The sequence below is a fragment of the Macaca nemestrina genome, chromosome 19 (assembly GCF_043159975.1).
Source record: "Macaca nemestrina isolate mMacNem1 chromosome 19, mMacNem.hap1, whole genome shotgun sequence".
Lineage (NCBI taxonomy): Eukaryota > Metazoa > Chordata > Mammalia > Primates > Cercopithecidae > Macaca > Macaca nemestrina.
Genome location: NC_092143.1, coordinates 43,942,721 through 43,957,842, shown reverse-complemented (window position 1 = coordinate 43,957,842; position 15,122 = coordinate 43,942,721). Strand labels below are relative to the sequence as shown.

General features: G+C 35.1%; 1 protein-coding gene across 7 annotated transcripts in view; it reads right to left on the bottom strand.

The window, feature by feature from the left end:
- Positions 1 to 1,078: 1,078 nt before the first annotated feature.
- Positions 1,079 to 15,122, bottom strand: part of LOC105489370 (SMAD family member 2) — a 90,651-nt gene continuing 76,607 nt past the window's right edge. For all 7 annotated transcript variants that reach the window (XM_011754122.3, XM_071085402.1, XM_011754125.3 and 4 more), the window contains 5 exons: positions 11,047 to 11,100; positions 8,977 to 9,189; positions 6,475 to 6,612; positions 6,156 to 6,300; positions 1,079 to 2,779 (listed from right to left, as the gene is read on the bottom strand). In XM_011754122.3, the coding sequence (XP_011752424.1) occupies positions 2,656 to 2,779; positions 6,156 to 6,300; positions 6,475 to 6,612; positions 8,977 to 9,189; positions 11,047 to 11,100 (674 nt within the window). In that variant the 3' untranslated portion in view covers positions 1,079 to 2,655. The remainder of the gene's footprint in view (positions 2,780 to 6,155; positions 6,301 to 6,474; positions 6,613 to 8,976; positions 9,190 to 11,046; positions 11,101 to 15,122) is intronic.

Below are 15,122 nucleotides of genomic sequence, written 5' to 3'. Positions count from 1 at the left end.
TTTTCGAAGAGTCCCAATTTCACACTGTATAGAAAAATCGCACCAGAACTGTAGAGATGTGCTCCACTATTGAAATAGCATGTAGGCACGGCTTCACTTAACACAGTAATGCAAGAGTAACTGCCAAGATCAGGACCTTCTGCCACTTTCAGAGTTGTTTTCTGCCCCTACAACTGATCCCTAACACTATTACAAGTTCCCAAGTAAGTAAAAGAAGGGCAGAGGCTCCACTGAGTATCTCCTACAGGCCTGATAGTGGTATTACCTAGGATATTTACTCTGCTCACAAGATGGGTAGTAGAAGACATAATTACTGGACAGCACGAAGTCTAGAAGCAAGCAGCAGGGCACTAAAATAGTGAGAGTTTACACAACAAAAGCTTGTTAAATGAAGTAGTATGTGGTACAAATGCAATTTTTACAGCAAAGGTTGAGGAAGAAGATATACTAGTGAGAATGACATGAAGCAGATCACAAAATAAGGCCACCTTCAAAATATTATAAACTATAGAATCATTCTGATCTTCAAGTTTGGATTTATAGAGGTTTCTGTATAAAGCATTAATACCTAATCACGAGTTTCCTTTAGTGTGAACCTTTTTGCATTTGAAGGTATTTTCTTTGCCAGGAATGCTTGCCTCCCCTGGCTCATCACTTGGCTAGGTTCTTCAATGTCAGGTATTAGCTCATGTATCCTTTCCTTAGAGGCTTTCCTTGATGTCCTACCTGAAGCATCCCATCTGTTATTCTCCAGTACAGTACCCTGTTTATCTCCTTCATAGACAAGTAAGATGATTAAGGGTTAGTGTAACTGCTGTCTCAGCAAAGGCAGGAACTGTAGTTGTCTTGTTCACCTTTACCCAAAGACTAAGAAAGTTCCTGGTACAAACAGGTGAACAATAAATATTTGTTGAAAGAATAAAAAATTACTATACCAAATTTACATAAATACATACACATACACACAAATATAGGAAAATGGGGAGTACACGATAGAAAACCACCAAATGTTGAAAGTATTGAAAAATGATACCTGTAGAGATAGGTGAATATGATTTCAAAGAACAATTACCAAAGATAGCTTCAAAAATATGAAAATTTATGAAAAGACGACCAGGAGTGGTTATTTTCCATTTCTACTAAGATGCAAACAAAAAGAAATGTTAAAACTGCAATGAGTCAATATTAGATGTCATAATTATTTGCTGCAGAATGAACTACCAACAGAGTTTCGGAAATCTCCTCTCACTACAGAGTATGAAATATGGTCACAACCACAAAACCAGGATCAGTTAAGGACAGCTCAGACTACAGGTAACTTATAAGCTAAAAAACTTGCGAAATAAATGGCTTTTCCCCCAATTTTTAAAATTCTGAATTCATAATTATGTGTAGAATAACAATCAATTTATAAATTGAATACAACATACTTTAAAAACAGATGGCCCGTATCTGCTGATCGTACCTCTGCATCACTTTTCTAGGTATTTTGCAGAAACAATTACATTTACAAAACGTCCATTTCATAATACAATCTGGTAACTAAACCAAATCAAGCTACTCGAAGAGCAGAAGGTCTGCTGTTGAAATATTTTAAAATACCTTTTGAAAAATGGGTATTTAAAGATTCGCTTTTTAAAAAAGGGATATGTATATGGAAGTAATTCCAGCATATCCCTGAAAATAATTATACTGCCACCTATGCATTTTTTATGAGGTGGAAGGATAAATCAACAGACTGCTAGATTACACAAGTCAATTATTCCTGTTGAAACTTGGGCTTAAGACAAAGGGACTTTCTCCATATGAATTCTTACTGTACCCCAGAATTAACTGGTGCCAGCAGTATCAGTGCAACTATTACTGGTGATGATGTCATGCTATGCTGTTTTGATTATGAGGATAAAAATGGGAATGGAAAAAAGAGGCTTGGAAAGGTTTTCAGTATGGTTTCCTCATAATAAGATTTAGCAGTTAAAAACAAACAAACAAACAAACAAAAAACACAAAAAGAATGACTGTTTAAGCCCCACTGAACACATTAAGGTCAAGGATTTCAAAAGTTAATCCACTTTTCTTCCCCCAAGAGTTTATTTTTGGTAAAAGGCAGAAAAATTAGTTTTTCTACAAGGAAAATCTGCTTCTAAATAATTTGAAAATCTTGATATATATTATATATTAAAAAAGACACACAAAAATAACAGAGAAGTGGGAATAACAGATTAGGTACTGTAACTTTATAAAGGTTTGCCTAGATCAAGAAGCAGCGCACACACACCTCATCTATGCAAACTAAAAATGTATATAAACAGCACAATACTGTGATACTGGATCATGATACATTACCTGTACACATAACTACTACTGTTATTAATAAACCTTTGGGACACTCAATTTTATGCCCAATAAGACATCATTAAGTCTTTAAAATCTTCTCTTCCTCTTTAATGGGAGAGTATTTCTAGACACTAATTTTCCCATCTAATATTCAAATATAGGAAACAGATTCCACAAGGTGCTTTAATTGATGAGACCTCAAGTGCTGTTTTCTCTCTTGAACTTTTGGATAGTAAACAGTCCATAGGGACCACACACAATACTATGACAGAAGAGTTGTTACATTAAGTCTTTTCATGGGACTTGATTGGTGAAGCTTTATGACATGCTTGAGCAACGCACTGAAGGGGATCCCATCTGAGTTAATACTTTGTCCAACCACTGTAGAGGTCCATTCAGATGAAGTTCAATCCAGCAAGGAGTACTTGTTACCGTCTGCCTTCTGTTTAAAAGAATACAGGAAAATGGTTATGAAATTCAAGTCCACAGGCAGGGAAAATGGCTATGTTTAGGTACACTGCATTAAAAATTTAGAGAAATTAAAAGGTTGTGTATATAATTTTGGACACAATTATTTCAAAAAATGGCTGATTCTCAAAGTACTTCTGATGATCTTGTTTTAGAAGTGATTTACAAGAACATTTTTTTCTCATCAAACTAAAATTAATAAGGTGATCTTATTATTCACCATCATCCAAAATGGAACACCTGAGAGAGAATGTAGATACTATTAATATCAGGCCAGGGCCAGACGTGTTGGCTCACAACTGTAATCAAAGCACTTTGGGAGGACGAGGCGGGCGGATCACAAGGTCAAGAGACTAAGACCATCCTGGCCAACATGGTGAAATCCCGTCTTTACTAAAAATACAAAAATTAGCTGGGCATGGTGGCGCATGCCTGTAGTCCCAGCTACTCAGGCGGCTGAGACAGGACAGTCACTTGAACGCAGGAGGCAGAGGTTGCAGTGAGCCAAGATCATGCCACTGCACTTTAGCCTGGAGACAGAGCGAGACTTCGTCTTGAGGGGTAAAAAAAAAAAAAAAAAAAAAAAATCAGGCCAAAAGTAGAGGCGTGAATAAGGATTGTCCAAGCAAACGAAGACATACAGTCACTGTACTTATCAAAACAACCACAGAATAGTAGATACTCAAACATCAAATGGAATCTAAATAAAAGTATACCAAAGCAAAAACAAAATTTTGGCCCAAGCTAAACCCATACCACAGAGTGTTAAAAGCTGGAATTCAACTTTCCCTGCCAAAGCCAATGAACACTCCTCTTAGCAACACCATTCGGGCTGTTCATAGTGCTTCAACAAAAGGGGCAACTCTATGGGAATTACAAATTATTCAAACACATCCTGTCACTTCCATCCATTGATTTTAGTTCCATCTTATTTGCTATACAGAATAAGTCAATAAATCCACTTGCTTCTATAAACTAACAGCCCTTCAAATATAAGAAAAGCCCATTATCAACTCTTCATCTCCAAGCAACACATGTTCAATATAATTTAAAACTGCACTTCCAAGGATGTCATTTTCTGAGGCAGATGGCATCAGTGCCCCACTATACCCTTCAGATTTTTCAGTGTGCTCTAGGCAACTTCCAAATGCAGGTATCTTCATTTCTGTGCCCAGGAACTTCTCTGATATACCAAAAAAGGCTAGAGGTGCCAGGAAATTAACATCCCCAGGAGCAGCCCTCAACCAAGGAAACAGAAATTGACATTTACATGCCCCGCAGTTCTGTTCCCCTGGGGAGGATAATTCTGTAGACTGTTTACTATTTCCCAAAGTTTCCCCAAGGGTGTCAGTTCTAGTGACCCACCCACTGTGGTAGGTGGCTTAACAATGGTCCTGGCTGCCCTTTTCTCCCCTGTCCCACTTCCCTTTCAGGAATAAGTCATAATCCAGGTCACTCAAGGGGAGTAGGTTTAAAAAGGCTGCCACACAGATATATTTCTTGATTAAATATGAATTCTTCATACATCTAAATTCCCTGTTTACATTTCCTAATTTTTAAGCTAACAACCAAGATGGCATTAAAGAAATTTAAAAAACATAGTTTTAGAAACCTAAATATTAAGTCTATTTCCTCAGCTCCAGAATGATTAAAGACAGTAAGTCCCTGGTAGCTACCCACATATCCACAGATAGATGGGTATTTGCCACTTTGATTTGTAAATGTTAGAGGAAACCACTTGATCTTCCAAAGTCAGATGTACCTGACTCCCAAGACTCACAAAAACATACTGCGTATTACTGCTTCTGTAATTACAGATTTTACTTTATCTCTGAGTTAAAGAATAGCAGAGTCCACAGTGAATGAAGAAGGGCAGTATCTTTACCAAGTAAAACTGCTCTTAGCAGAAGATCTATAGATACACATGGAATTCTCTCTGTAAGTCACTCTTATTTCCACTAAATTCCTATCATATTTTGCCTTATTCTAACCTTTTGAAGAAAAAAGTCTGACCTGAAATCTTATTAGACAATATAATTTAAATCCAATTTTGCTATCAACTCAAGTCTAAAGCTTTAAGAAAACGGCATTCACCATTCTCTACAGGTAACAACATCTCAGAAGGGTAATAATCAAAACAGAACTATAGCAAAATCATAAAATGACTCTACCAATATAACTCAGAAAAATTAGTGACAAGTCTTCATTTTGATATAAATACATAACATATATTTTAAAATGTATTCAACAAGTACACCTCACTCTCAAAGTCAGATTTCTGACAAAACTTAAGTTAGACAACCAAGTTCAAAACAAATCAATTTGGAAGAGACCGAATTGCCAGAAGCAGTAGGAATACAATCACTATATTACATGAAGATTTCTTAAGCAAGCATACGGAGAAAGCAATACAAATTGAAGACTAAGTATTTTATTTTACTTAATTCCTACTCTTAAATATGGTAAAGAAGTCTTCCCTCTCTTTGATGTGAAATCCAATCTACTGTTTATCAATAATCTATTTTATCCACTGATGACAAATTAGTTTTTGTAAAACTTAAATATATAATTGTTACTACTATCCTTATAGAAGAGGTTAAGAGTCCAGGGGAACTATCTTCCAATCCCATCTCAACCACTTATAATGTAACCTTGGGTAAATTACCAGCTTTCTATGCCTATTTACAAATATGTATTAGTTTGAACCATTTGTTACCTGCAAGGATGGCAATTTCATATATTTCAACCTTACAAAGAATGAATTGACAACAGAAATAGTAATTTTTAGATACTACACTTAAAACAGCACAATGCCTGTCACATTAGCAAGTATTCCTCCTATTTCTGAATGAAGTTCCTCCTCTTAACCTACATTCAGTTTGTCTTAATTTATTTGTCCAGCCTTATTTTTTCTATTCTCCAAACTGAATTGCTATGCTATCCTCAAGATTATCACTTCCCAACTCTGCCCACCCCATTTATGACTACTGAAATCCAACGCATCTTTTACAACTGGATCCCGTGCCATCAAGTTTTTCTTGAGCACTGTGTGCAAACATATCTCCTTCCATAAACTAACATAACTCTTCATATACACCCCTTTTATGGTATTTAACACTCTGCATTATCTTAAAATGCATGCCCGTGCATGTTTTAATGATATCTTCCATGATGGCAGCTCAGTAATTTGCAATAGTTTTTAATTTGGAGGCCTCCAACCTTATTTTACATAAAGATCAGCTGACTCTAACCTCAATGAAAATAGATACAAATGAACTCCAGAATATGCAAAAACGGAATGAAACATAATTACATTGTGGAAATTTAAGAACCAAATATGTATTTCATACCGGTATTCTGCTCCCCACCCTTTCACAAAACTCATTCTTATGGTGCACATTCTAGTTAGCTGGTAGACGGCTTCAAAACCCTGATTAACAGACTGAGCCAGAAGAGCAGCAAATTCCTGGTTGTTGAAGATCTTCAGATTACAGCCTATGATTTAAAAAGGTAAAAGAAACTGTCAAAAGAGTATCACTACTAAAAATTTTAAAAGGGTTACAAGTTTTAGAATATGAGCATGCAATCATCTACCAATTCCTAAGATTAGCAACTAGAAAAACTAAGCAAGTTGACATGATAGGTTTATTTACATTATTGAATGCATACCTGGTGGAATTTTACACACTGTTGCAGGGTGCCAACCGTATCTCTGATTACAATTGGGGCTCTGCACAAAGATTGCACTATCACTTAGGCACTCAGCAAAAACTTCCCCACCTATGTAATATAAGCGCACTCCTCTTCCTGAAACAAAATACAAAGGAGATTAGTTTTGTAACATTTACTATTTCCGTGTGACTTTAGAAGCATTTTCTTAGGAAAATTCTAAAATGATATAAGGTATTTCGAGGATCTTTTTCACAGATAATGTCTTTCTGAAGTCTAACTTTAAATATACTACTGTATATTTCTCCAAGAATACTATTTCACCAAGAATACTATATATTTCTCCAAGAATATTCTAGGTTTTATTGATTTTAAAATACATGTGTATCAAAAGTATTTAAACAATGTAGAAAAAGTACACAGATAGTAAAATAGTTTCATACAAATGATATATATTATTTTAAAATAAGTAAAAGATTGAGTTAATTTTTGAAGGAATTCACTGTTTGGAGAAATATATCTTCGTTACAACTGTATTTTCTTAAAGATCCCACTAACGTTAAGAAAAAAGATACAAAAACATCAAGAGGTTAAGAGTCATTTCCCATTTTGAAAACTATGTATTACAGTGGAAACCAAGCCTCTAGATGTATAAGCATGATTAAGTGAGAAAAAATTCTTCTGGGAGATTTTTAATATACTTCTTTCAGAGTATGACAGATCACAGATGCAAAATAATATGAGATATAAGAATTAAAAAAAAAAAAATTGTGAGAGGCAGAATTCTAACACGGCACCTAAGAGTCTCAGCCCTGAGATGCACATACATTCTCTATTAATCAAACACTAGGTGCTGCTGTTAAGGAATTTTTCAGATGTAATTAAGGCAGCAGATCAGTTAACCTTAAGAAAGGGAGATTGTATTTGGTGGGCCTGACTCAATCAGGCAATCCTTTAAAAGGGACTAGACTGTCATAGGGTAGTGATGCAAAGCATGAGAAGTATTCAACACAAGAGGCATTCTCCATCGCTGACTTTGAAGACGGATGGCACCATGTGACAAGGAATTCAGGTGGCATCTAGGAGCTGAATTCTACCACAACCATGTGCGCTTAGAAGAGGACCTCAAGCTCCAGATAAGAACACAGGCCAGCTAATATCTCAATCTTCGCCTTGTTAAACCTTGAAAAGACCGCCTAACCCATGACTGGACTCCCGACCCACAGAAACTGTAAGGTAAAAAATTGGTGTTTTAGGCCACTGAGTTTGCGGTAATTTGTTACACAGTAAAGAAAACTAATAAAACAACTAACATTCCAGATTTAATAAATACAGAACCTGGTACGCTGGTTCTGTTAAGACTATGGAATATTTGTAAAATAGTTATGCATGTGGTCATTGGAAAAACATTAAGTCCAAAAGTAGAGATTTTTCAGGCTATATTCCCTTATCAAAATCACCTATAAAACTAGAAATCAAAAATTAAAAAAAATCTAATAATGACAGCAATCTAAAACTTTGGAGGGAGAAGAGAATAGGGCAGGAAAAAACCCATTAAATTTTTTTGCAGAACCTCAAATAAGACACAAAAACAAAAAACTAACTATTTTAGTTAAAGCACCTACAGTGCCACTGGGTATCTTAATAAGATTATCCAAATTTATACATCAAGCAAGATTTGAGAACTTCCACATGGAACCAAGTAATAGATCTTCTAGTCATTATCATTTTGCAGTATCAAAATCAGCCTTTGATAACCAGCATTACTTCTCACAGGAGGTGATGGTTAATCAGAAAAAAAAAAACAGAAGCAAACTATTGTTAAAATAAGTTACTTTAAGGTGATGAGAATGATGTTCAATTATGAATGGCTCTCACACTTTTTCACTTCATTGTTAAGGAAATACTGAGCACCCCAAAGAGCTTTTGTTTATGTGAATATTATGGAAAATGACCATATTAGATATAAAAACTGAGATTTAAAAAACTCATTTAAAAATCAAATAATAAATCCATTACATATTAACATAAACAATGTTTATGAAAAACAACTGTATTTCCAAAGCAAAAAAAAACAGTGGCCACATTTCACCCTTTTGCAAATCTCTTTAATGTCTAGTGTAACAGAATTGGAGTCTCACTATCAAATCTACATTTCATCTCCTGCAAAATCATACGCATGTAGGCTCTAGAATACTCCACTGTGCACTCATGAGAGAATGAGAGTAAAAATGGCAAACAGCATCTCAGTACTACTGTGAAAATAGCTTTGACCTCACAAACTAGCTGAAAGGGTTTCTGGGACTACCCGAAGTCCGCAGACCACATTTTGAGATGTCCCTGAATTATATTTTGAACTATATTAAACGCAGTTCTTGTTTTAGATATCTCATTTCAGATGAACAGCAAGCAGATTTCATTTAATATATAAACTCACCAAAGGGGAAAAAACCTGGAAGCTATATAAAGGAACTGAAAAAAAAAAAAAAAAAAAAAACATACCTATATGCCTTCTTGTCATTTCTACTGTGGCATTTCGGTTAACATTGGAGAGTAAACCTAAGCAGAACCTCTCTGAATTTGATGGATCTGTAAAGCCATCTACAGTGAGTGAGGGTTGTGATGCATGGAAGGTTTCTCCAACCCTCTGATTTAATTCATAATATGCTATTGAACACCAAAATGCAGGTTCTGAGTAAGTAACTGGCTGTAAGTCTGAAAAAGAAAAAAATAAAAATAAAAAATAAATAAAAGGAAGAAATGTGTGAACAATTCAAGCCAAAATTAGAGTGAATATAATCATCTTTACATGCTCTATGCCAGCCTGCACTGGCAAAAGCTCAGGAAGTAGACATAATCGGTTTCCATAGATCATACCAGATTTTCAATATTTTTCACCCAAAACTCCAGTTTCATATATCATACCAGATTTTTTCAAATTTCCCCCATGTCATTAAATCACTTTTTGTTGGATTCTTTGTTTTACCAGTAGTTTTAGTCTAGCTCCTGTTCAAATACAAAACAATCTTAGGCAAAGTCAGTCAACTTGCCATACTTGGTGCATTTCTAAAGCACATAAAAAAGCTAACGTGGGGTAAGATAAAGCCGATGCAAAGATTAACGAGTCAAAAGCCACACAAAGAAAAATAGACATAATAAAAGGATACAAAATATAACATATTTTTACATTTGTCTATTTTAACATCAAATTCTTGGTGAGATATCCTAGCTACAAAAAGAGAAAATCCACTCACACATGAGAACCAGAAAGCAGTAACACACAAAGATCATGCAAGTGGAAACAGACCATAGAGTCAAAAGACTACTTATTTCACTGGAAAACTATGTATTTAGCTTCTGCAATTTTGACTAAAACACAGGAATACTGCAAAAGAAAAAAACCTCATAATTGTGTAAAATAAATTCCAAACATGTAACAACCCAAGAGAAATTGTGAAATAGCAGGGTAAAATGAGGGCAAAAATAATAATAGTAATACAGAAATGTATATATAGTCATCCCTTGTCATTTGCAGGGGATTGGTTCTAGGACCGGCTCCTCCTAACTAAAAACCCTCAGATGTTCAAGTTCCTGACATAAAAGGGCATAGTATTTGCATGTAACTTAAATTCACGTCATCCTGTATACTTTAAATCATCTCTAGATTACTTATAATACCTAACAATGTAAATACTATACAAATAGTTGTTATACTGTATTTTAAAATTTGGGCCCAGCACGGTGGCTCACGTCTGTAATCCCAGCACTTTAAGAGGACGAGGTGGGTGGATCGTTTGAGGCCAGGAGTTTGAGACCAGCCTGGGCAACATAGTGAAACCCCGTTTCTACTAAAAATACAAAAATTAGCTGGGTGTGGCAGCATGCACCTGTAGTCCCAGCTACTCAGGAGGCTGAGGCAGAGAACTGCTTGAACCCAGGAGACAGAGGTTGCAGTGAGCCAAGATCGCGCCACTGCACTCTAGCCTGGGCGACAGAGCGAGACTCTGTCTCAAAAAATAAATAAAATTAAATAAACAAAATTTGTATTAGTTTTTGTTATATTGTTATTTTCATTTTTTCCCGAGTATTTTCAGTCTGCAGTTGGTTGAATCTGTAGGTTGAACTCATGGTTATGAAGGGACCATACACATACACATTTGTACATATACACGCACACTCTCATATATATATAACCCCCATACTACATATACATATTTATGTCAAAGTGTATATATATGTAACACCATACCTGTTAATTGCTACATCATAAAACATAACCATAAAAATCTAGCCATAATAGGTTACATAATTTTCTATGAGGAATACGATTTCAATAATAAAAAGATTATACCTATTTCTTATGTGTGTCAGCAGAAAATACTTTTAATAATTTTGAGGGATGGCATCAATATTCTTTTTAAAAAGCACTATTGTAAACCACACACATAATTATTTGGTTATTCATTAGGATCCTTTTCTCCGATATATAAAAAATAACTCCTAGAGAAGATTTTTATTATTAAGTAGGTGATACAGTATAAACATGATGAGGGGAACGTATTTGCAACTTACCCAAGCTATGATTAACAGGGGAAAGAGTAGTAGGAGATAGTTCTGCTGGAGAGCCTAAAACAAAAGGATTTAATTTAAAAATAAATGAAGTATTTCCAGAACTTCTGATCAAGTAATCATAAAACTGGTTTTATCTGGTAATAATTATCAACAATAATACAAAGATAATTTAAATACCAAGAATTCAGGATATATAGTGCTTAAATTTAATTTGTGGGGGGTGGGTGGGAGAAAAGGTGGGGGGTTCCTGTATAAAAGGTGCAACAGTTTTGGCTTGCAGCCCACCAGTTCATCTTCCCAAAGATACTTAATGTTGACAGTTCCTTAGGTATCTTTCCAAAATATTCTATGAACCACATAAGCAAATACATTTTTGTTCTGTGTCCTTTCTTTTCATACACAAGTGGTAACCATTTTTGATCTTCTATATTATTCTACCAGATTGTTCACAATGTGTTATTAGTCATATAACATTGGGATCCCATATTGATGGATATTCAGGCTATTTTCAATCTTTTGCTACAAGAACCAACGCTTTAAGATTGCAATAACTAATCTTGACCATTCTGCATGCTTCCAATCACATCTGAAGGATACATTCTTAAAGAAACTGCCAGGTTGAAAGGTTTGTGCACTTGCAATTTTGATAGATTTGGGTAAAATTATCATTCATCAAGGTTGTACCAGTTTACATTCCCAGTCAGAACATAGTAAAGGGATGCCTGTGGTGTTATTGCTTCTAGATGAAAACATGGTCACAAGTACAGTTTTAATTTTGAGTAGCTTTACACATGTTTACACTGTATTTCCTTTCCGTAATAGCCTATTCTTTTTTTTTTCTGTGATGTTGATCATTTTCTTATTGATCATTCGAAAGCTCTTTATATATATTAGGGATACAAGACTTCTTATGGTATGAGTTACAAATATTTAGTCATTGGTCTTATGACTCTCAATCCTAATTTTGATCATGTAGCACTAAAAAAAAAACCCTTCTACATGATTTATCAATCATCTTTGGGTTACTGTCACACTTTGGGATAAAACAGTGATGACGGTGGGTATCTTACTCTTGACTTTAGAGTAATGTTTCTACCATTTTTCCCATTAAGCATGGCATTGGCTTTGAGGCTGACAGCAATGAAATACTTATTTAGGATTTTTGCATCAATAGTCTCAAGCAATATGAGCCTGAAAATTTACATGAGTGCTATGTTTGTAAGGCTTTGTGGTCAATGTTATTACAATCTAGCAATTTTATCCTCTGAAAAGGTTTAAACAGTATTATAACAGCATATTCTTCAAAAGTTTGGTAGAATTCTTCTGTGAAATCATTTATAGTTAGTAACTTTCTAGGGTTTACTATGAGACATTATTCTATGAAGGGTGACTTGTTCAGATAGCTCTATTTTCTGGAGTCAGTTTCGGTAAATTACACTTTCTTAGAAAATGATGTTTTTTCTTTTGGGTAAACAGGCTAAATCTAATCAAGAAAGTAAGGGGGCACAAATATACAAAATAAGAACCACCAGAGACAACAGATGAAAAATCAAGGTGCGACCAGTCTGCTCAATTCCATGCAACTCAATTTTAAAACACATTTGCTGTAAGCGTTGTTAAATCATCTTATTAAAAATATAAAAAATGTTTTATGATCATCATTCTCTACACGTTTAGGGAAAGTTACCTAAAAGAGCATGACCCAAGCTTCAAATGTATACCAAGAGCATAACTGTAGAATAAGATAGGTCAGGCCAGGCACAGTGGCTCACGCCTGTAATCCCAGCACTTTGGGAGACTGAGGTGGGTGGATCACAAGGTCAGGAGTTTGAGACCAGCCTGGCCAACACAGTGAAACCCCTGAAAACACACTGAAAACACAAAACTTAGTCGGGCGTGGTGGTGCACACCTGTAATCCCAGCTACTCGGAAGGCTAACGCAGAAGAATCGCTTGAATCCAGGAGGTGGAGGTTGCAGTGAGCTGAGGATATCCCACTGCACTCCAGCCTGGGCAACAGAGCGAGACTCTGTCTCAAGAGAAAAAAAAAAAAAGAGTAACATAGGTCAGACTGTCTTACACACCTCCTCCCTACCACACACCATTATAACCATGACATAAAATACCAGGCAATAAAGGTGAAACAGCAGCCCTAGATAAATAAATGAATCAGAAACAGAGAAGAGATGCTTATTTTTTACAAGACAGAACAGTCTTCCACAACATAATTATGCTCCTTTTTTCTCAGTTTGAAAAATCTGTTGGCAAGTCACAACAGGTACAACTAAGAAAGGTCAAAATATATTTGGAACAATAAGCTAAAATTCACTGCTGTTTCCTGAAGCCAATATAAAATAAACAAAGCCACTATCAGAAATGGAGGAAACTGCACAATTATTAATATCTTTTAACTGTTTACTCCTCTATTAAACACTTAGAAATGACCAGTAGGATCATTTAAATTAACAGGCGTTCAGTCAGATGGGATAAGTTAGAATTACAGATTACAAAAAAGACAAATTTTACAAACTTAAAATAAGCTAGCAATTAATAGAAGCCTTTAAAAAAAATTTAAAAAAAACCCAGAGGCAAGTAACTAATGATTAGCCTATGACTTATTCATACATAAATGCTGTTACTGAAACCTCGCCGACCACAGGCCTTCCACTTAGGAGAAATATAAATATCCTATTTGAGATCCACTGTGAATTAGCAGTGTCTACTTACAGCTAAACCATCCAGAGAAATCCCTGTGCATGTATCTTCGCATACAAATTTACAGATATTTGTGGGATACATTTGTCAAACCTTTGACAAATTAACAAATGTCAAATGAAATGTGTTAAACTTTTATAAGTGCCAAAATACCCTCTCAAAAATGTTTCATCTCATCAAGAATTTAAAAGCTAGTGTTTCTTCACACTGTGTCACTACATGTTGACATCTGCCAATATGATAGGTTTTAAGGGAGCAATTTTTTAATTTCTTGTTTTTGTTGTAAATAGTGTATTCCTGTTCTTTTAGCCAATTCTATTAACTATCTTTTTCTTCTTGATTTGTAAGTTTTTAAACTTAAAAATCAGTTCTTTGACTTGTCATCTATTTGCAAATACCCAGGATTTTTAAAAAATAATCTGTTATATCTTTTAAGGTGACATTAAATTGTTTTAATTTTTAAAATATACTATTTTTTTAGAGTAGTTTCAAGATCACGGCAAAACTGAACAGAAGTTTCGTACAAAGAGCTCCACATGACCCCTGCCCTGCTTCCCCAAATTCCCTATCAACATCCGCAAACCACAATGGTCCATTTGTTATAATAATGAACCTACACCACATTATTACCAAAAGTCCGTAATTTACATTAGGGCTCACTATGTTATACATTTTCTGGGTTTTGACAAACGTATAATGATGTGTATCCATTTACAGTATCAAACAGAGTAGTTTTACTGCCCTGTAAATGCCCTGTGCTCCACCTAGTCCTCTTTCCCTCCCACAAAGCCTCAGTAACCACTTATCTTTCTACTGTCTCCATAGTTCTGCCTTCTCCAGAATGTCATATATAGTAAGTCTTCATTTAACATCTTCCACAGGTTTTTTGGAAACCGACTTAAGCAAGATAACTACAACAAAACCAAATTTCCCCAATCATCAACATTGTAATGAAATGACATTACTTGAGGACCTATTGTACATTACTTGGATGTATCAGTTTATTTATCTAGTCACCTATTAAAGACATCTTGGTTGCTTCCAAGTTTTGGAAATTATAAATAAAGCTACTATGAACATCCATCTGCAGGTTTTTGTGTAGACCTAAGTTTTCAATTCATTTGGGTAAATACCAAGGAGAAGCAAGACTGCTAAACCATATGGTAAGAATATGGTTAGTTTTGTAAGAAATCACCAAACTATCTTCCAAAGTGGCTATACCATTTTTCATTCTGACCAGCAATAAATGAGTGTGCCTGTTGCTCCCCATCCTCACCACACCAGCACTGATGAACTCCCTCAGCTTTTGTTTGTCTGAGAAATTTTTTATTTCTCCTTCATTCTTGAAGGACAGCTTTACTG